We start from the raw sequence: 23,765 nt of genomic DNA, 5'->3' as shown, positions 1-23,765 counted from the left end.
ACTGCTCATCACTTGTCCAATACAGTCCCCACAGTGAAGCATGGCGGTGGCAGCATCATGCTGTGGGGGTGTTTTTCAGCTGCAGGGACAGGACGACTGGTTGCAATCGAGGGAAAGATGAATGCGGCCAAGTACAGGGATATCATGGACAAAAACCTTCTCCAGAGTGCTAAGGACCTCACACTGGGCCGAGCTAAAATAACGAATGAGTGGGTTCACAACAACTCTGTGACTGTTCTTGAATGGCCCAGCCAAAGCCCCGACTTAAACCCAATTGAGCATTTCTGGAGAGACCTAAAAATGGCTGTCCACCAACATTTCCCATCCAACCTGACAAAACTGGAGAGGATCTGCAAGGAGGAATGGCAGAGGATCCCCAAATCCAGGTGTGAAAAACTTGTTGCATCTTTCCCAAGAAGACTCATGGCTGTATTAGCTCAAAAGGGTGCTTCTACTAAATACTGAGGAAAGGGTCTGAATACTTAGGACCATGTGATATTTCAGTTTTTCTTTTTTAATAAATCTACAACAATTTCAAAAAGTATTTTTTTTGTCTGTCAATATGGGGTGCTGTGTGTACATTAATTAGGAAAAAAAATTAATTTAAATGATTTTAGCAAATGGCTGCAATATAACAAAGAGTGAAAAATTGAAAAAGGTCTGAATACTTTCCGTACCCACTGTATATAACACACTAGCAAAATACCTGCGCTTCACTGCAATGTACAGTTGGCCATGTGAAAAGTAATCTTGCCTCAAATCAATGCCAAACTTTTGTATGGTCTGTCCCTGAGACTTATTAATTGTCATTGCGAAGCAGACCCTTACTGGAAATTGGAGGTGTTTGAATTGAAATGGGAGATCAGTGGGTATAACGGGGATGCGAGGAATAAAAACTCTCTTCCCTGAGCCACTGCCAGTAAAAATAGTTGCCTCAGTTAGGTTCTTTTGGAGACACGTGACCTGAAGTCTCGTGCCGTTACAAAGTTCCAGTGGCTGTAAGTTTTAGTAACATTATTGGTGCCCCAACCATCAAAATTAGATTATGCTCAGGAGTGCCTGGAGGATTCAGAGTGTGGAGAAACTCTGCCGGATAGTGCACTGCGTCTTCCACTACTACAACTGAATCCACAGACTGATATGTTTTCGGTTGGGAAGGTAGTTCTTGAAGTAAAATGTGGTTTATAGTCGTAGTCATATCATTTCTTGGTGTCAGGATAGCTCTCTCCCTCAACCATGCATGACACTTCGTTTTCGTTGGAAAGTTCAATATGGCGGCCGACAGTGGCGTCATACCACCGAAATAAGTATGTACATCGGTTTCGGTTAGCGCAGGGAAGCCGGCTACCAAATTTCGTGAAGATGGGGCCATTTTGACCATTACGCATAGAATTTTGAAATGAAACCTGCTTAACTTTTGTAAGTAAGCAGTAAGGAATGAGCCTCCCAAATTTCAGTCTTTTACCTACATGGGAAGTTGGAGAATTAGTGATGAGTGAGTCAGCGAGGGTTTTGCCTTTTATTAGTATAGATACACACACACACACACACACACACACACACACACACACACACACACACTCTTCCTCAAAGCCAGCATGTCATTCTTAAGAGGATTGAGCAGAGTCATGTTGTTACAAGGAGTTTAATGTTACAAAAATATTTATACAAACCATTCTAAACATACATTTAAAATATCTGGATTTTAAAAGGTAGGCGTTTGTGGAACATCAAAACCACTAGGGACAGTATGCTAAAATTAAAAAATACAAATATAATAAAATAAAATAAACATAACCCAAATACCCAACACAGATTGAAAAAGGGGACAAAAATGGGAAACCAACAACCAGATATAATCCTCCCTCAACAAATACTACAATGAAAGAAGAGAGTACTAAAGCTGAGACACACCTCATTTAAACTGAAGGGTCCTCGAGGATGAAATACAGAGACACCACCAAATGGTCATTAGGAAACCTGGACACAACATTAAATACAGACATACACAAAAATATAGTTACAATATGAAATGGTCATACCATCAACATGACAATTCCACAGTCATGGTTATTCATCTGACTTGGAAGGCCCTAATACAAGGGGTAAAAAAATGAATCAAAGACAAATATTAAATACTGACATACAGTAAACTGTTGACAATGACTTTTAAACAAAAACAGCAATGGAAATGGTCATTTGTTACACATCCTGTGTTGTTACATCTGTAAATAGCAAAACCTGCCAAACGGTTAATGCAAGATTAGCTCAGCTTTTTAAACTGTATTTAAAAAAACAGTTCAGAAATCTAAACGTCAGCATTGTTTGCAAGCACACACTACTGGCATAATTACCTGCATACTTGACAATGTGACCTTCATGTCTCAGAGGGCAGGTAGCTGGATGCTGTGGTCTTTTTGCTTTGCAAGAGGGCACTTGGATTCATTTTGATATTTAATCAATGTAATAAAAGTTGGTTTTATATTCTGTGCCTTTATGGAGAAATGTGACTGTGGAAATCAAGACAAAAATATGTAATACTAATTGGGTTAAAGCCCTAACGTGCTTTATAAATGGCTAAGTTAACTACAGAAAAATCAAGTTAAATAAGATATTTAGCAAACGTTAATGACGACGATAAACATAAATACCTTTCATACTGTACACTAACAGTGCAGATTCTCTACATAACATCTCGTAAATAAGTGAAAACGTTAATATAAATGAAATAATACAAGAGGTAAAAAATAATTAAAACGATATGCTTAAAAATAGGATATGTCAGTAATGACGATAAACAGAGAACGCTTGGATTCGCTATACAATATATAATCGTACATCTCATTAGTTTTTTTAATGGATCTAAAGTTTCTGTAAATATACTGAGCTTTTTATTCTGTGAGTCCATACCTAGTTCTGTTGTGCCATTGTTCCGTGGCGGAAAACGTTTTCAACTCCTTTTCCTTTTCGAATTGGAAAAACTGTACAGCTGCTTTTCTCCTTCTCTTTCTACGGACCGTGGGCGGCCGAGTCTTCAACCTGCAGCCGGATACAACTGCGGGAAAATGCTGTAGATGTAGACGTCTTACTTAAATACGCTGCATCATTTCCCTCCCACCGCACGATGGCAACATGCGTTGTTAAATGTGGTTAGCGGGCTAAATGTTCTTCTTGAACGTGAATTCCGTTTGTTCTTCGTTGATGAAACGTGCATAAACGACACTAACCAACCTGCTGCAGAAGGAGATACTAATTAACTGAATGACCACTTATTCCGTTGTTGTGTTTTATTTTTCCAGTTAACTCAGGTAGGGGAGCTTTGCGTTGCTTACAAGAAACCCACTAAGCGGCGGATAGAAGTCACCCCTCTATATTTTCTAGGTGCATGGAAAGCCGGGGCCGGTGTCAGCCTCCTGCTTTGCTGACCGAGTTACCGATATTCTCTTTTACTTACGTAGAGAGGTTTAAAATTGCAAATTCTGCTTGGAAAGGCTTTAATCGTTACTCTTTCACGTGTCCTGCTTTGTTATCGGAGATGGAGTTGCTGGCTTTTGAACTTCTCAGAAGCGAATAAGAAGTGGAATTGATGTGTCTTTCGGCGCGCACGTAATACACACTGCAGCTGTGTTTTGGCGACTGTTTATTTATACTTGCACTGTAGCTCGTGTCGCGAGTTTAGTTCGAATATGTTGACAGGAGTATCTTGGACGTGTAGCTTACTCCTTCCTTTGCATTACACTGTAATCGCTCCCTCCTGCTAGTGCCGATTACAGCAGGCGGCATTTGAAGGTTCCCCGGTTTCATTCACAAGTGGACCGATCACTGTGCTGTTAGATTGATTAAGGAAATTGTATTTGCTGGTAATTAGAGGAGAATTTTATTATTAAATGCAGGGTTTTTTTTTTTAAATATTTAACCATTTTTTGGTTTTGGGGCATTTAGTTTCGTTCAAGGTACATATTCAGTGTGATATGAGTTAGTTTAAATTCTGATTCCTGCTACTGTATTTTGTATAGTTGTTTAGACATCTTTTCACACATGCCACTTTATTCAGGTTTATGGTTATCAGGTACAGAAGGAAATGCCGCTACATCACAACACACACAGACTCGTGACCTACAGACTTAATAGTCATCTGCAAGCCTTACCAATGAGTTGTGGAAGCGTTCAGAAATGAGCGCAGTCTGAGAAAAACTTTCATGGTTGAGCGCAGTGACTGGTAATTAAACCCAGTGAATGTGAAGTAGCACTGATCACTACTGCGCCACCCTTCTGTCAGCTTTCGTTTTCCCTTGACAAATTCTGAAAATTTCAATTTTTTAAAATGACATTTAGCCTACAAACATTTATTAACCAATTGTGTATAAATGAGACAGTTTGTACAGTCGGGAACGAGTGTTTTTTTTTTCTTGCAATTTTAAAATTAAGCTTTGGTAATTGTGTTTTCTCAAATTATCTTTTTGAGTTCCTTTGATTGTAAGGTTTTATGCTTTTTTTGTAGTTATTGTTACTGAACAATAAAGTTTATTAAAAATAAAAACGAAAATTATCAGCTAACCCTATACTTATTGTCCTTCAGACACGTGTCCAGCAAAGTACACTCATCAGTTGTTTGTTTCAGCCTTTTATTATAAGCGTTAACCGTTTTTATATATATATATATATATATATATATATATATAAAAATATAAATGTCAATAAAACGTTTAATGATTAACCAAAACAAAAATGTTCCATTTGAGTGGTGATTATTTTGTGTCTAATTAAAGGTCATGTGAAAAATAAACATTTTTATGATAGGTTATCAACATCCATATTTTCTAACCAAACACATTTTTGAGGATTGTAAGGACTATGTGGTCATGGGATGGTTTCAAGTAAAACTTAAGTGTCACTTTCAGCAGTATAACTTTTATCACATGTGATATACACTTGACTGTTGGTTGTTAAATTTTAACGTTGGTAGACCTTATTATTTCACAGGGAAAGTTGTTTGCAGTAGGAATTTACAAAACATAAGACACTGTTACACAGATATAAGAGAATAAGCAAACACATAACTGCCAACTAGTGTTATAAGTATGCAAACATAAGTACAAATAAGAATGATTACACAAAACAATAATTCAGAATTTATCTGAATCATTACAAGTAACGAAATTTAAAATACTTATAGGTCTAGGAAGAAAAGAGTTCTTAAATATGTTGCTGTTTACCCTCAGGAAACTAGATCTGCAGCCTGATGGTAACAGCTGAAGTTTAGAAAAAAGAGAATGGCTACTGTCTGACAGGACTGACTTGGCCTTCTTTCTAACCTGCTTATAATACAATTCAGTGATGGAGGTCAACTAAAATCCAATAAGTGTACTGCTAATGTGTACAATATTAAGATAATTTAGATACAATGAAAGTGCAAAAGGACACCATAAAACATTACCAATATTTTTCTAACATCTTCACATCTTTCTTTGTATTTAAAAAAAAAAATAGTTCTGATCTTCTATAAGGTATAGTTGAAGGCTAATGTTAAAACTGGAGTGTTCACTAATCTTTGATAATATTTAAACTTCGAGTAATTATAAAAAGGCTAATTAATAGAAAAAAGCAATACCACATTGTTTACAAGGATAAGTTTACCATGGGTTCCTTGTAATAATTTGATTTAATATTCTTTAAATGACTCCGTTGAATTTTTGGCAAATTATCATCCTTGATTAATTACAATAGACAATGATGGAAGTAGGAATGTAAATACAGACCTGCCGGTTAATTAGGTAGGTGTCATTTTTACTCTACTAGTAATGAGCACATGCGGTGAACTACATTTTCTTTGTCAACTGTACCATGAATCCGTGCATCAATCTATTATCAACCCCATTTAATTAAACTCAGGGTTGCAGACACCAAAACCTGACTTAGCAGGAACCAACCTTGGTTTAGGTGCCTGAGTGGTGCTGTGTATAGTACAACTATTGTATTGTACTATATCTATAATTGTGGTGTATCCTAACCTTCACTAAACATTAATTATAGCTGTGCCTTATAGTTATGTTATAGAATATATGGAGTCATATAACACCAAGGCAATAATATTGCTGTCTTTTCCCATTTCTATGGTTATGGTAGTATCTTAATTTCAGTTTTTACTCATGTAATGTTCTACTTAGAGTGATATTGATCTGGAAAAAAACAATTTTCTTCCAAGCAAACTCTTACATGGTAACTTCCACTAAAAGCAACAGCATCTGAACGTCAAGCCCAACTTCTTGACCTGCAGAATTCTGTCTTAGAAACCCTCCCCCATTTTTAGGTTTATGTACATAAAGAATATAATGTGTTACTGGTCTACATTCATTGTTAAAATATTAGAAAATTGCATTAATTCTAGTATTGTTTCTTTGTAGACATTACAGTGGACTACAACAGAAATGTCCCTTTATGATGACCTGGGGGTTGAGACCAGTGATGTAAAAGCAGAAGGCTGGTCCAAGAACTTTAAACTTCTTCAGAGTCAGCTACAGGTGAAAAAAGCAGCCCTCACGCAGGCAAAGGTAAACTTTTGAAAGGAAGTTTGTCTGAATTTCCACTGAATTTATATATGTACATGTGGGGGATGAAAGTGTTGGTGGAGGTGGAGTGTTTCCGAAGCCACAGTTTAAAAAAGCATGTTTTTCAGGCACTTTTTAAATGTCACAAGTTATTCTTTCTGTTGTTTTACAATAGTTTATAAAATGTTTGGTAGATACAGTTGCTATCAGTTGGCCTTTCAAATAATTAATTGCTTCTGCTATTCTGCCTTTATATAAATATTTCTTAATGCATTGATTTCTCCCCTTGTAAAAATTAATTCAGCGATTTCTAAGGTTGTGTAATAAAACAAATATATTTAAAGCAAGCTAACTTTTCCTCAATAGAAACATAAGACATGGTTGACATAAAGTCGATATAATTCCATCATGTTTTGACAACATGAAAAACCAATGATAATGAGAATAGCACTGCGTCAAACCAGTCATGTGGCTGGAACAGAGTTACAGCCATGTCAGGTTAGGATGACGCACACAACACGGAGCTGGCAGCAGCACATATGCTAGTGTTTGGGTTGCAGTACCTGCCAGCATGCCAGGAGTGAGAGTGAGATTAAAAAAAAAAAATGTCAAAAAAAACTTGAAAAAAGCATCGCTACCGAAGAAGACACCCCAACAGACATAGCCCAAGACTGAGTGTGACTAGACTTCAGTAATTTTTCATACTAAACAGTATATGCTCTGTATGCTAAAATGCTTCTGTAATATATTTAAATGAGGTTTTTCTAAGATTTTTGTTTCTTACATTGTTAAACTAAAGCATATACGTAAAGTGTATATTGAAATGCATGCACAGTATGCTGAGATTTTCTGTCATATACATTGTTTACTTCTATTTAGTCTGACACACTATATGTGCATATATTTAATAGTAAAGTTTTATTGTATTAATTGTATCATGTTTGAAGTGTACTTAAAGTGACCCCATGTGCCAGGTATTTGAAAACAGTAAATTCAGGATGATTTTCGTTAGCGTGTACTTATGTTAGTTTTTTTGGAGCAGTGTCTCATTGCAGCAAGCTGTGCATAAGTAAATAGCTCCTACTATCAAAATATTTTGGTGTTGCCCCAGGAAATTTCTAATAACACAGAAGAATATGATTATAACTAGCAGGACAAGTGCACTTCACTGCACATGGAAATAGAGTTTTAATGATAAATTACTGTTATGTTATTAAATTTCTCAAAATATTTAAACTAAAGGTTCTTTATATACCATTTTTCTTTTAGTTTGTCCTGTTGGAGCCAAAATGTATAAATTGTCCCCCTGATTGACTCTTGAACATGCCACATAAAACTGGATGTACGAAAATTGGAATCTGAGGAATAAATACTTTTTCACCTTTGCACACTCAATTATAATTGAGGTTTCGATAAAGTTGGATTGCAATGTAGTCACTTTCAAACGAGTTCTGTTACATAGTTTCAGAGCATTTATATTTATTAACAACATTGTGGTGTACCAGCTTTAAGGAACAGTTTGTTAGGAGCCATTCCGAAAGGATTAAGGAAATTAAAAAATTATACAGGTTGACATTCAAAAATCTGGCAACCTCCGGACCTGAGGAGTGCCGGATTTTTGAAAATGACGGATTTTGGATGGTTATAAGTATCTATCTATCTATCTATCTATCTATCTATCTATCTATCTATCTATCTATCTATCTATCTATCTATCTACTGTATGCTGTATATATTTAACAGAAAATGCCTACCTGCACAGTCCTTTAAAGAAAGAAAATTAAACACTAAATGAAAAGCAAATGATTCGTACAGACACGCTGCTATCAAGTTTTTTTTAGGACTTTCTCTGCGATCGACAATGCATGATGTTTACGTTTTACGCCACCTCTTTTCTTTGCTGAATCCATAATGGGGCTATACAGCAGCAAATAAATGATAAAATGAGAAGGAATTAGCAGGGATGCCTGCTAGCAGGTGCAAGCAAGACCCAACAACTGATAATCGACTACAGCGCCATCAAAACATAAACGGTGCCTCCAGAAAACAGTGGTGTGCCAACGCGGTAAATTTGAAAATGCGCTTCCATGCCGGAAATCTAAAGGAACCGGATTATCGATGGCCGGATTTTTGAATGTCAACCTGTATAGGATAATGAACTGCTTCTTCATTATCTCAAACAGAATTGATAGAAATTTTTTTTTTTTTTATCACAGTGTAGTTTGTCAAGCAGATAATTATTTATTTCCTTAGCAGTATCGTTTTTAGGCGATAGTATGGCTCTTTTACATAACCACGAATCAGTTTTTTATGTAAATTTATAATATCCAGGTAAGTTTCTTGGCCAGCTGTCCAAGTTTGCAGGGTTGTTCAAAATTTTAATATCTCCATTAGAAGTCTCTTCTACAGTATTTGCTCAGTTATCCATTTTCAAAAACAATTGTGAAAATGTACAATGTAAGCAGTCTCCCTTCAACTGAACTCTCATATTGATCGTAAGAGTTCATTTGTGAATTTGGATGACTATATGGATGCCCTCACCTCATTGACCACTGTACATCTTTGAATAACTCGGAAGAGTTTGTTGAAAAACGCCTGAAAACTGAACAGTCAATCCACCCATTCTGTTCAGAGCTTCTATTCCTCCTTTATGGAGACAGTGCACTCATCCCAAATAATAACCACACAGTCTTTTAAAAGTTGAGCTAGAGAAGTTCCTTTGTTGACATTGCACACAGTAACTTCACTGTAAGTTAGGTTTAATGGCAACTTAAAAGCTGAATGAGCACCCCCTCCCCCGCAAATAAAGTGGTAGCAATGCCAGAGGATGCTATAAATATTGCAATTTTATAATCTAATCAAATTTTAGCCAATATTAAATTAATTTAAAACATTTAACCTGTTTAACCCCGGTGCATCCAGAAAGAATATTTTTCCCTGATTTTTGTAGACACTTTCCAGAATTTCATCGTAAAGTTTTTCTGATCGTTCACTAAACTGTGAATAATGTGATTTGCTTTCACTGTTTGAGTGTCGAAGCATATGCAGAGCACAAGATTGAATGTGCCACGTGATGAACCAGGTGCCTTTATATAGCTTGGGTGCGGCTGGGGAGTAGCAGGGCCAGTGGAAGCATCGAGCTATAATCCCACCACCACTGTAAAATGCTGAGAATGATTTTAGTGATAGTATATTTGATGCCGGTCGGTCTGGTCGTGTGACGACACACAGAGTGTATTCTGGCCCAATAATCCCATTGGCCTCGCGTGTGGGCTCGTGGCAGCAGCCATGGTGTGCAGTGATGTAGACATGGATGTCTTCTTATTAATATCAAATGATCTTTTTATTGTGTATTAAATTAAATAAGCATATATACTATACTTGTGCCAAATTTCAAGGTTTGTAACACAATTGTAAGTAGGCTAATTCAGTGCCTTGCCTCCCCCTCAGGGTTCCTAGGGGACTTATCATGAATTTCATGTTTTTCCCGTCAAGGTGATAGCTTTACACAGCCATGTGCCAAATTTCAAACTTATAAGTCATTTGGAAGTTAGTTTTCAAAACCGGACAAACAAACATGCATACAAACATTCAGATTTAATAATATAGATTGGTCTTGGTCATGCTAAAAACACTTTATTTATTCCGAGTGGCAATCTCAATATTCTGTCTATGTACGTTTTTCAGTCTTGCATTTTAATTTTTATAAGCATTAATAATTATTTTGCATTATCCTGGTAGAGTCAGCGATCAAAGCAGAGTACAGTTCTTGCTCCAGTGGTTGACCTCAAGCGAGGCAGTTCAGCTGATGACAGGCAAATTTCCGATACTCCTCCTCATATTGGTGCTGGATTAAAGGTAAGTAGAATACTGTGATTGAGAGGATACTAGTCTTGTCCAATCACTTTAGTACTTTTATTCACTGTGTATAAACTGTGACTTGTTTATAAATTTGCTCTGTGGCTAGGCTTTAATGCAGTTGAGCAGACTGGAAGCACATTTGTAAAATTTTATTGTTTTATGATTAAGAACCTATTATGCTATCTATCAGTATATGTATATGTTTTTTTTTTCAATTTGTGAAAACTTGTAAAGTTTAAAAGAGTTGTATTTTTAATTAATGGGATAAGGTGAAAGGATTTTTAACAAGTTTTTATAGATTAAAGTTTTCCAAAATATAATTCATGTTAACTTGAAAGTTGTTCTGACAAAATTTCATAAACAAATGTCTCCTGCCCCACTAGAGGTCATAGTATTTTGGAGCATGTTTACATGAACATTATTGAGACTTACAAAGCTCTTCTCCTCCTTTACATGGGACAGTTTGACCATTTCTTCTTTCCTGCTCCATAAGTACTTACAAATCATTAAACATGAAAAACCAACGTGAGGCCTGAGGATGTTGACTCCATATTGCTGGATTGTTTTCAATATACAGATTGAAGAACATTTGCCACTCAGGCCACTCTGGTCTCCCAATAAGACCTGGACACCATGTTTCTTCAGTGCTGGAATACATTAACTCTTGTGTCAATAGTGTCATGACTATGAGACACCTCAGAACCTACCATAATCAGAAGCTGTTAACGAAAAGCAAGGTATGCCTACTATTAAAGAAATGTGATGCTCCTTTTAGATTTGGTAATAAGAAAGTCTACAGCTCATTCTAAGCTAACCTAAGGAGTGGGAAACATGAAAGCCAAATACGATCACAAATTGCAAAATAAGGATACTCTCATAATAACTCTGACCCTCTTAACTGGTTGCAGGGCATCCAGACTGTTACGAACTATAAACCCAATAACAAAGTCTTCATTACCAGCTATACATCCAGTCCTGAAGAGCTTAACAATTTCTGTGCTTGTTTTGAAAAGGAGAGTAATGAAATACCCATTAAAATGGAGCCATTCACAAATAAGTAGCCTTCTGCACTCTCCACCAGTGACGTGTGTGCTGCAGTGAGCAGGGTGCAAGTGCGTAACGTTGCTGGCCCTCATGGTGTCCCTGGCTGAGTGCTCTCGGCGTGTGCAGAGATCTGGATGGTGCCTTCACTGACATCAATCTGGCCTTTGCCCAGATTCTTGTTCTAACTTGCCTTAGGAAGATGACCTTTGTGCCAGTGCCTAAGTAATCCACCGGAGTGGGTTTTAATGACTTCTGCCCGGTTGCACTCCCTTCCATTGATAAGAAGTGCTTCAAGAAGTTGGTTCTTATTCATCTCAAAGTATGCCTACTTCCCACACTGCGTCCCCAATGGTTTGCATCTCGTCCAAAGAGGTCAACTGAAGATGCTATTTCAATGGCTGTTTTCACAGCTCTGACCCACCTGGACAACAGTGATATCTACTGTATGTGAGACTTCAGTTCATCGACTATAGTTCAGCATTTAATACTTTCACCCCCTCTTAGCCAGACACAAAGCACAGCTAGCTTGGCTTTAGCACTTTCCTCTGTAACTGTATTCTGGATTTCCTGACCAGAAGGCCACAGTCTGTTAGGGTTAGCCAACCACACTTATTTTACCCTGACCCTGAACTCTGGTGTCCCACTGGGCTGTTTGATGAACCCCCTACTATATTGCCACTTCACTTATGACTTGTCCCCACACAGTGATCTAATACAATCATTAATTTTGCCAATGACACCATGATAGTTGACCTCATCAGTAATAGTGAAGAGTCCGCCTACAGAGAAGAGGTCCAGCTCCTAGCAGTGTGGTGTTTCAATATTAACCTGGCCCTGAATATCATGAAGACCAGGGAAGCTCGTTGTAGACTACAGGACATTCAAAGAATGCAGCCAAACCCCCATATTAATAAATGAGACTGAGGTTCACTGATGTCTTCTGTTTTAAGTTCCTGAGCATTCACATTTCTAAGGATCTTTCATGGTCCCTCAACACCTCCACCCTGGTCAAGAAAAAACACAAATATTTTAACTTTTTGAGAAGGCTGAAGAAAATCCAACGGTCTCATCAGATTCTAATGAATATCTATCACTGTACCATTGAGAGCATGCTAGCCAATTGTATAACAGTTTGGTATGGTAACTGCACACTCTTAGGATGTAGTGTGTTGTGAAAACTGCTCAGCACATCATTGGTGCCTTGTTATTTGCCACTGAGGAACTCATCGGGGACCCCAGCCGAGGTCTGTTAACCTTTTACCTTAAGGGAAACATTAAAGGAAACCCCAATAAATAGAAGAAGCTTGTGGACCTTAATGGACCAGAGAGAGAAGGAAATACAGGCTTGTGACCAAACCCGAAACCATAATGATATGGAGGCAGCTGCACGTATATAAGATGATTTGGATGAGGCAGTGAAACTTAGCTGTAGACATGACAAGAAAGACTGGCTCAAAAAGAAATGCAAGGAAGCCCAAGAAGCAGCCAAATGGAACAACACCCATATGTTGTACTGAATTGCCAAAGACCTCTCAGGGGTCTGGAACACCTCATTGGTCCTAATCAAAGACGAGAGTGGGAAGTTGCTCCTCACCAAGCAGGACCAAGATGCTTGGTGGGTTGAACACTTCTGTGAGACTCTCATCCAAGCGTACCCGCCTGCCACCTACGACTTTGACCAAGAAGAAATTCAAGAAGAGCTGGATGAGATAGATGGTAACTACACCCCGAAAGAAATTCAAACAGCCATCAAGATGCAGAAATCAAACATATGGCTGGCCTGGACAAAATTAAAGCTGAATTCCTGAAATACGGGGGCCCAATCACTGAAGCCAAGCTTGTGGATCTGTATAATGCATGCTGGCGGGATAACACTGTCCCTGAGGACTGGCAGAAAGGCATCATTGTGAAGTTGCCAAAGAAGGGAAATGTAGCCGAATGCACAAATTGGTGGGGTATTACCCTGCTGTCTGTGCTAGGCAAGATCTTTTGTACAATCTTTCCTGCGCCGAATAAAAACAGCCGCTGACCAACGCCTCTGAGAAGAACAGGCATGCTTTCGGCAAGGATGGTCATGCAGTGATCAGATTTTCATACTGAGAAACATCATTGAGCAGTGTGTGGAATATAAGCAGCCATTGTCATTCAAGTTCATCAACTTTAAGAAGGCATTCAACAGTGTCCATCATTAGTCCCTGTGGAGCAGTTTGCGGCTATATCGTGTCCCAAGGAAGTTTATTGCCGCCTTCCAGTCCCTCTACCACCACTCAGAGCTGCTGTGTCCACACGGGCCACACCAAATTCTTCATCTTTGAGACTGGCACAAGACAAGGGTGCATTTTGCACCCATTCTATTCTTGGTGGTCCTTAATTTCATCATGAAGAAGGCCCTAACAGGGCCAGCAGTGGGCATCAACTGGGGCAAAGAGAACTGGCTTACTAATATTGAATTTGCAGACAATGTTGCCTTGCTCACGGAAGATGGTCACCATCTGAAGACATCAACAACAAGCTTACAGTGAGAGGCAAGGAAAGTCGGCATGCAGATCAGCACCATGCACATGTGGGTACATGTTGAGGTGCCAAAGATTAATGTCAATGGTCAAAGTCGAAAAGTAGTCGAAAAGTTCACATATTTAGGTAACGCTATCAGCTGAGATGGAGATGCAGAAATGGACATCAAATGCCGCCTTAGAAAAGCCATGGCAACTTTTCAACAAATGCTTATATTTGGTCAGCTGCACCCATTCTGCTTAACATCAAGCTTTGCCTATATGCATCCATCATCCTTCCAATGGCGACTTGTGCTGCCAAAGTTTCAGCCAGTATTACCTGGTAGGTGAATGTGTTTCACCAACGTTGCCTGCAGTGAGTACTGTGCATTCAATACTTTGACCACATTACCAATGAGGAGGTCCTATGAAGAAGCACAATGCCAAACCTTAGTACGATTATTGCACACTGCCACCTAAATCTTGTTGAATGCGTGATCCACATGGAAGAAAATTGTATTCCCAAGAAGGCATTTTGATGAGTTCCACCTGGAGGCTGACGAGGAAAACGACAACCGCGATTGACCTGACATCGTACCTTCATCAACAGCCTCAAAGCCCTCAACGTCTCATGGGATGAGGTTGAACACCTCTCCCTCGATCGCACTTGGTGGAGAGCACTTGTTGCCCAATATGCTGTTTAGAGTGGGTAGGGAAGCAGAAGACATGCCAGCACCCGCAGGCTAAGGAATAGTTACCCTATACCATCTATCCTGTGGCTGTCACCCTGTGGATCTCAAAATCTGATTGCAGAGCCACCTTCACCCTCTTCATCTCACCTTAAAAATCATATATGCACACCTTAGAACTCTGTAACCACTTCAGGTCTATCATGTTTGTAGTATAGACTTGGACTATTAATGCCTCTGGACTATAAGGGCTGTGTTGCACTTGTACATATACAACTGTCTGCATGTTACTGTTTCAATTATTTAACACTAGAATTACCAGAGCCTACGAAAAAACTCGTAATTCCGTCCCACCTTAAACTGCTTCTTAAATCCCTTCACACCTCTCCGCCAGCTTCCTTTGTTCTCTAAATGTGCTGATAAAGAGAAGCTAGGAGCAGCCGGCTATTCCATCCCCCACCAATTTAGAACGTGCACGAACTTCTCTCAGCTCATGCCTTGATTGAGTATCTGGGAGTGAAGTGGAGTTTTAGAGTGAAATAATAGATCGTTGTTTGGAACACACGCATTTCATGTCTGTTCCGTTTCTACAGTAATCTGTGTCAACACATTGTTAAAACAGAAACTTTTTTTATATTCTAGTAGTAGATGACAAAATGTAGGCATAAACTATATAATGTATGAAGCCTGAAGTCCAAATAGCAAAGAAACATTTTCACAAGAATAACACAATTGCACTTTTATTCAAACATATAACTGCAGAAAGAAAAAGCCGCCTTAACATGCGACATTGACACCAGTTTACTATAACTGACTCCGTGGTTCAATAGATACAGCCCCCGCTTGGGAATCAAGGGGTCACGGGTTCGATCCTGCGCCCCTCCCTTTTGAGAAGTAAACTGTTCTTAGTCTTACTGTTTTAGAATAAAACATACATTTGATTTCAGTCTGTAACAGCCGTGCAATTTATGATCTTTGTAAAGGTTAGCTTTTTTTTTATTCACTTTTCACTCTCTCAGTCGCGTTCAGAATCAATCCATACAACCCCATCTGACACGGCTGTTTTCACTAAAGACGCGCTTATAGCTCTGCAGTGTACCACGATGCATACTAACGCCCCGGTTCTGACACACAAACGCTGGCTAAGCTGCCTTCTTCTTCTCTCCCCGCCACTTGCTTTTCTTTTTATTCAGTTTTATTGAGTTTTCCTGCCAGTCCCCGCATGTTGCTGTATGCTTTTTCTTTGCACCCAGGACATGCAGAAGAAAGAATGGTAAAGACCAACTTCGGCGCTATATGCAATCATCAGACACTCCCCATCTGCCCGTGTCGCTCAAACACAGGAACATATATTGGTGTAAAAGTATAACAAAAGTGCACTTTTATTCAAGTGCACTTTTTCCATCGCCTTTTCCTGTAAGAAGCAGTGTACACACTTCTCTATGCTGTGGTTTCTATTACACACCTGAAAGAAAGACAATATATGTGAAAATATAATCGCACTAATGCAATATTATTTGAAAACGAACAGCGCCAGATCGGTGTGAATTTATGCAGGAACTGGAAATTCTCTGATGCGGACCTTCCCCAGGGAAGAAAGTACAGTGTCAGGTGCTCATTCAGTGTAATAGAAACCATAGCACAGAGAGGTGTGTACACGGCAACAAGTACACGGTCGTAAATGTAGGAAGGACGGTCCTTGGGTGTGTGGAACTGTTAATATTTGAATGTGATGATTTTATATAGCACGGAATGAAAATCTTCACTTCTTAGCATTGCACCATGCAAGATGTCGTATCAATCGCCTACTGTATCTTGCTTTCTTTTTTCTTCGGTTATACAGGTAGTTTTGAATAAAAGTGCACTTGTTTTGTTTGCGAAATGAAGTGTCTGCGTGCACTTTTCGTGGCATTACACGTGTATTTTTGAGCATGCCCGCTTGAGCAGTATAAAAGTATTGAAAAGTATAACAAAACAACGGGCAGATGGAGAGTGTCTGATGATTGCATATAGCGCCGAACTTACTGCTCTTTACTATTCTCTCCTCTGCGTGCCCTGGAGTACAAAAGAAACAGAATACAGACGCTATAGCTCTGCTGTACCACGATGCATACTAACGCCCCACCCGGTTCTGACACACAGACGCTGGCGAAGCTGTCTTCTTCGATCTCACCGTCACTTGATTTTCTTTTTATTCAGTTTTATTGAGTGTTCCTGCCAGTCCCCGCATGTTGCTGTATGCTGGATATGTTCATATGTATTGTCTCTTTCTTTCAGGTGTGTAATAGAAACCACAGCATAGAGAGAAGTGTGTACACTGCTTCTTACAGGAAAAGGCGATGGAAAAAGTGCACTTGAATAAAAGTGCACTTTTGTTATACTTTTACACCAATATATGTTCCTGTGTTTGAACGACACGGGCAGATGGGGAGTGTCTGATGATTGCATATAGCGCGGTTGGTCTTTACCATTCTTTCTTCTGCATGTCCTGGGTGCAAAAGAAAAAGCATACAGCAACATGCGGGGACTGGCAGGAACACTCAATAAAACTGAATAAAAAGAAAAGCAAGTGACGGTGAGATATGAAGAAGGCAGCTTCGCCAGCGTGGGGGGTGTTAGTATGCATCGTGGTACACTGCAGAGCTATAGCGCGTCTTTAGTGAAAACAGCCGTGTCAGATGGGGTTGTATGGATTGATTCTGAACGCGACTGAGAGAGTGAAAAGTGAATAAAAAAAAAAAGCTAACCTTTACAAAGATCATAAATTGCACCGGCTGTTACAGACTGAAATCAAATGTATGTTTTTATTCTAAAACAGTAAGACTAAGAACAGTTTACTTCTCAAAAGGGAGGGGCGCAGGATCGAACCCGTGACCCCTTGATTCCAAGCGGGGCTGTATCTATTGAACCACGGAGTCAGTTATAGTAAACTGGTGTCAATGTCGCATGTTAAGGCGGCTTTTTCTTCTGCAGTTATATGTTTGAATAAAAGTGCAATTGTGTTATTCTTGTGAAAATGTTTCTTTGCTATTTGGACTTCAGGCTTCATACATTATATAGTTTATGCCTACATTTTGTCATCTACTACTAGAATATAAAAAAAGTTTCTGTTTTAACAATGTGTTGACACAGATTACTGTAGAAACGGAACAGACATGAAATGCGTGTGTTCCAAACAACGATCTATTATTTCACTCTAAAACTCCACTTCACTCCCAGATACTCAATCAAGGCATGAGCTGAGAGAAGTTCGTGCACGTTCTAAATTGGTGGGGGATGGAATAGCCGGCTGCTCTAGCTTCTCTTTATCAGCACATTTAGAGACAAAGGCTGGCGGAGAGGTGTGAAGGGATTTAAGAAGCAGTTTAAGGTGGGACGGAATTACGAGTTTTTTCGTAGGCTCTGGTAATTCTAGTGTTAAACTGGTTTTATACTTTATTGTACTTATTGTATTCTATTTATACTGTACTTGCTGGGGCAATGTTCCACAGACAAGATTTAATTGACATTGGTCTTCCTTGTCTATGGTTCATCGATTGGATCAGGTCTCTGGTTTAGTTCTTCTACATTGCCTTTCCAAGTGAAGCTGATGAGTGTTATCCCTCAGTAACAGAAAGCATTGTTTTCACCCTGTTTAAAAGTGTGGATCACGACCCTAGTCTGTCAGTCCTGAGGTACTGTCCCAAGTGTGCCAGGACACACAAACAGTGTCAAATCTAGACAGCTTACATTTTATTGAAAAATTACTTTTTTGGCAATGTGATAGCCTTCCTTTACCACTAGTATTCACAAAGAATCCAAGCATTGGTATTATGAAAGGCATTGATGACCATTTGGCCACTGCTCCTTATAGCCACCTCCCCGAGTAAGGGTCCATTCAGAGTCCGAAATAGAGGAATCCACTTAGTGATTAATTAACAGCTGAGCACCTCTTGTTACCCGAGTATCTATAAATACACCCTTAGAACAGTTGACATCTATACAAATGGGCAACTTTCATGTGTTTTATTTTTCTTGTTGAATTCATGCTGCTGGCACTGCAGATCTTTATTTTTTCTGGCCAGGAAAAAAGATGCATCATTGTATGTGCTCGTTGTGTACTGCAAAGATGGCACATGTCAACAGTCCACTAAATATTTGCTATATGTTTGTTGTTCACTTGCATGTTACTTTTTGTTGCAAATGTCCATTTTGTTCAAAGAACATCATGTAAGTTAACCCTTGTTGGACCTTAGTAAGCAAGAAACGTTACCATGAGATCCATAATGCAACATTTCATGTTTGAGCATTGTGCTGTTTCAGGCAATTTTTTCATTTTATTTTATTCATGGTTTCTAACTTACTCTCTTTTTATCAAGAGATGTGTTTCATAAGGTGAAAGTGAAATTCCAAAGTAGATATATAATAATATAAATGTCACTTACATTATCCTAGATAATAGATAATAGATGACTTTGAAAGCCCTCAGAATTACTCACAACTTATTAAGTAAACATATAGGAAAGGTAGTGCAAAGACATCAATGTTTCAACTTTATTTTCACATACTTGCATGTTCTGGACATCTCTGAGTGTAATTTGAACACTTACAGATTAATGTCTTTCTTTATGTTGGTGTCTATATGTATGTCAAGATGCCATGCTATGGTGACTCAAAATTAAATAACTTAATCTTAATAGAACTTGCTACAGTTGTTGTAAAATTGTTGTGTATTATGTAAAGCCACTACAGTAGATTTTCCTCTACAGAAGTAATGATTTTGCAGATTTTCACTCAGTGGCTTGTGGTATTTTACTACTACAATTATAGCTTTTATGTATAGAAAGTCATATCATGAGTTTCTGTATAGTAGAATTTTATTTTTAAGTTGCTGTGTTAATGTATGTTTGTAGCTAATTACAACTTACAACTGATGTCTTTTTGATGATATTTGCATTAAGGGAAACGATTATGAAATTGTTTTTTTCTTGTTGTTTTCTATTTTTTTAGGACTCATTGCCAAGTGGGTTCTCTTCAGGAGACGTTTTAATTCCTTTAGCTGATGAATATGACCCAATGTATCCTAATGACTTTGAGAAAGTGGTCAAACGGCACAGGGAGGAAAGGCAGAGACAGCGTGAGCTTGAGAGACAAAAGGAGATTGAAGAGAGAGAGAAGTATGTTTTTTTAATTAAATTTTCTATAACTTCATTTTAAAAAGTGCCCTTGCTTATAATAAGTAAACTATAATGTGCATTTTCTTACTGTTGCTACAATAACTTATTGCTTTCATTAGGAGACGAAAGGAAAGACATGAAGCAAATAGTGGTTTCTCCAGAAGGCCTGATCCTGAATCTGATGAAGAGGAGGATTATGACAGAGAAAGGCGGAAGCGAAGTAAAACATTTGTTTTATATAATTTCATGCCACAGTTATGGTTTGCTTTCTGCATGTATGAGAAGGGTGATAAGCCTGCATTGGCTGGAGTGAGTTAGAAGTATTTATTGAATGGCTGGATTTCTTTCAAAGTTTCAAAGGGGAAACATTTTCCACAATGTGATAGATAATGTTGGTGTAAGATATGTTCTGAGATTTTTCAGATTTCATGTTAAGATTACTATAATCAGGTTGAATGTTGATTAGCACATGCAAGTAAAATTTCGCTGTACTCTGTATATTTGACAGTAATGATCCTGTAAACCTATAAAAGTGTAGATAGACTAGTTTTTAATTCTAGTCTATAATTAAATACTTCACTAAACCTTTAATATAAAGATACTGCATTAAGTTAATGAATTTAAAATTAACACGTAGTGCATTATACAGTGGGACCTCGGTTCACGGCCATAATTCGTTCCAAAACTCTGGTCGTAAACCGAGTTGGTCATGAACCGAAGCAATTTCCCCCATAGGATTGTATGTAAATACAGTGGAACCTCGGTTCACGAACGTCCCGGTTCACGTACAACTCGGTTCACGACCAAAAGATCGCCAAACTTTTGCCTCAGTTCACAACCACACACTCGGTATACGAACAAACCAGGTTCCCTTGCCTGCCTGCAAGCTGAGCTGAAAGAGAGAGAGAAAGGGCGAGCAAGCACATGCCTGCTAGGGAGGGGGGAGGAGGAGATTGCTTCAAGTGTTTGCTGAACATGCCAGTTTCCCTTGCGTCCTCAGTTGAGAGAGAGAGAGAGAGAAAGGGCGAGCTAGCACGTGCCTGCTGGGAAGGGGGAGGAGGAGATTGCTGCACGTGTTTTGCCTGCCTATCTGTAGGCTGTAGTGCAAGCAAAACCATCCCCCTCCCCCCACAGGCAGCCTGAGAGAGAAAGAGAGCGGCCATTGTTCATTGTTTTCAATAAGACGTGCACTCTCTTTGTGCTCTACAGTATTTCGTGTGCTTTTGCAGTTAACTATGGCTTCTAAGCAAGTGGAGAGTTGTCAGAAGAAAGTTTTGAAGAAAATTGAAATCGAAGTAAAGAAAGAAATTACAAAAGGTGGAAAAAATGTTTACCAGTTTACTCATTTACCAATCGGAGAACCCTCGTGCTTTCAAGCAGCATAATGTAAACAAAGCCAGACTGCCAGTAATGTGGAGGGTCACAAGAACATTCTTTTTGGAATGGCTGCATGAGGCTTTCACTCCCACCAGCTAAACAGCTAAAAGCACCAGAAACCCAAGAAATCACAAGAGAGAAAACACCTGGAGGAAAACACTTCATGCCAGAACTCGTTTCATGCAAGGTTAGTTTTCTTGGTGTTTTTGTATTACGGATTTTTCAAAAGTAATTTTTTTAGTTCATAATGCGATTTGTTGCAATGTTATTTTTCTCTTTTCAAATGTTCGCTTTTTTCCTTGTGCTTAAAACTCATGAAAGGTTTACAGATGGAGTTTTTCATAGCGCGATTAGGTGCGATGTTACATTTCTCTTTTTCAAATGTTCGCTTTTTTCCTTGTGCTTAAAACTCATTAAAAATTGTTTACATGGAGGACTTCATCGTGTGATTTGTTGCAATGTTACTTTTTTGGTTGCTTGCGAGTTGGTTTTTAAATGAAGTTCGGATTTGTGCGATGTTTTTCTGCTGTGCTTAAAACTCATTTTAAAAACATTGTTTACAGCGATCAGGCTTTAGGTTTAATAGTGTGATCTCCTGCAATCTCGCTTTCTTGTTTGCTTGTGAGTTGGTTTTTGCAAGCGCTTTGGAATTTTTTCTGCTGTGCTTAAAAGTCATTTTAAAAAAAATGCTGCGCGAGCACGTGCTACAGAGAGATTAGAGAGCCGGGCAGCTGACAGGGAAGGGATTGGGGGGACGGATAGGTGTGTGTGTGTGTGTTTGTGCGCTCGCGCTACACAGAGAGAGAGCGCGTGAGCGAGCCAGCTCCTGTAGCTGATCAGGAGCCTGGGTGTTTTGTGTCAGTGTTATTCAATGTTTTTACATTAGTTTACTATTACACTGTGGATTCTATGGTGTAATTAACTATATTTGTGCTTAATCTGTACATATTTTTACATATTTACATACAGTTTGTACGGTCTGGAACGGATTAATTGTATTTACATACAATCCTATGGGGGAAACTGCTTCGGTTCACGACCAACTCGGTTTACGACCAAAGTTCTGGAACGAATTATGGTCGTGAACCGAGGTTCCACTGTACAATTAATCTGTTCCAGACCATACGAACTGTATGTAAATATATTTTCTTTAAAGATTAAGCACAAATATAGTTAATTACACCATAGAATGCACAGTGTAATAGTAAACTAATGTAAAAACATTGAATAACACTGACACAAAACACCCAGGCTCCCTGCTCAGCTGCATGAGCAAGCAGGCAGGCAGGCAGGCTCGCGCGTTCTCTCTCTCTCTCTCTCACTCTCACAGCAGCATGCGCCCAAAGCAGCACATCTCCCTCAGCAGCACGGTCCCCCGCAGCATGCGCTCTCTCTCTCTGCAGCACGCACCCTCCCTCCCCACCTCAGCAGCAGCTCTTCTCTCTCTCTCCCCCCCAGCAGCACTCAAGCAGCATGCGCTCGCTCGCTCTCTCTTTCTCTCTCTCAGAATCCGAACTTTCATTTAAAAACAGGAGTTCACGCTAATAGCCTTACAGCCCGATCACTGTACTGTACAGTAAACACTTTTTTTAAAATGAGTTTTAAGCACAGGGGAAAAAAAGGAACATTTGAAAAAAGAGAAAAGTAACATTGCAACAATTTACGCTACGAACTGAAAAATGAACTTTTGAAAAATCCGTAATACAAAATCTATAAACCACCAAGAAAACTAACCTTGCATGAGTCGAGTTCTGGCATGAAGTGAGGAGGAACTGGGTGAAGAGAATGTTACAGTTTTGAGGGAGAGTCCGGCTCCGCGATGGAGGGATGTTTTCCTTCAGGTGTTTTCTCCGTTGTGATTTCTTGGGTTTCTTTTGCAGGTAGGCAGGCATGTAGGCACGCACGCGCAGGCAGGCACGTCTGACCGAGAACAATGCAACACTTGCAGAAATCATCGGTGCGCACAAACCGAAAGGGAAACTGGCTTGTTCGTATACCGACTGTGTGATCATAAAACCGAGGCAAAAGTTTGGCGCACTTTTTGGTCGTGAACCGAGGTTCCACTGTATTTTTTCCCAACATGAAAGTTCAACATTAGCGTTACTGCCTTAAGATGTATAACGTTCATTGATTAACATGGTGTCCTACTGCTTTAAGTGATGTATATTTGGAGTATGTGACCCTTTTTAATGTACTTTGTTATTGAAATTTAGCTTGAGAATAAAAAGTATAGTGAACCATCCTTCTGCAATTTGCATCCAGCTTATAATACTGCTAAATTGATTGCAAAAATGCTGTAAGTAAAAATTTAGGTGTAATTTGGTTTACTCTCATATACAAATGTATTGCATTAGCCTTCATTGCACTCTTGGCAGAAACATCTGAAAGACATACTAAATTAAAACGCTGTTCTATTTAGAACAATCACTTAAGTGTTTTAAATGCAAGTGCATTTTATTTAGTATATCTTTCTGATGCTTCTGGAAGTGTGCAGTGAAAACTGATGGAGTACAATGGTCTTGCATATAGAACACTCTTTTTAGGTGCTAGATCTTTTGTCATCAAAGTACACACTAATGAATATGGAGTATTGGTGGG

General features: G+C 38.9%; 1 protein-coding gene and 1 long non-coding RNA gene across 2 annotated transcripts in view; one reads left to right on the top strand and one right to left on the bottom strand.

Moving 5' to 3' along the window:
• Positions 1–1,631: 1,631 nt before the first annotated feature.
• On the bottom strand, positions 1,632–3,054 carry LOC120534079. Its single transcript, XR_005634679.1, has 3 exons — positions 2,911–3,054; positions 2,355–2,510; positions 1,632–2,093 (listed from the first exon to the last, which is right to left on the bottom strand). It is a non-coding gene; the product is annotated as an uncharacterized LOC120534079 (long non-coding RNA).
• A 149-nt stretch (positions 3,055–3,203) lies between these two features.
• Positions 3,204–23,765, top strand: part of rbm17 (RNA binding motif protein 17) — a 54,934-nt gene continuing 34,372 nt past the window's right edge. Inside the window, exons 1-5 of the mRNA XM_039761333.1 lie at positions 3,204–3,308; positions 6,405–6,551; positions 10,290–10,406; positions 19,624–19,790; positions 19,910–20,010. Of these exons, the coding sequence (XP_039617267.1) occupies positions 6,429–6,551; positions 10,290–10,406; positions 19,624–19,790; positions 19,910–20,010 (508 nt within the window). The 5' untranslated portion in view covers positions 3,204–3,308; positions 6,405–6,428. The remainder of the gene's footprint in view (positions 3,309–6,404; positions 6,552–10,289; positions 10,407–19,623; positions 19,791–19,909; positions 20,011–23,765) is intronic.

This window comes from Polypterus senegalus, chromosome 8, assembly GCF_016835505.1.
Source record: "Polypterus senegalus isolate Bchr_013 chromosome 8, ASM1683550v1, whole genome shotgun sequence".
Classification (NCBI taxonomy): Eukaryota; Metazoa; Chordata; class Cladistia; order Polypteriformes; family Polypteridae; genus Polypterus; species Polypterus senegalus.
This window is presented reverse-complemented; position numbering and strand designations above follow the sequence as displayed.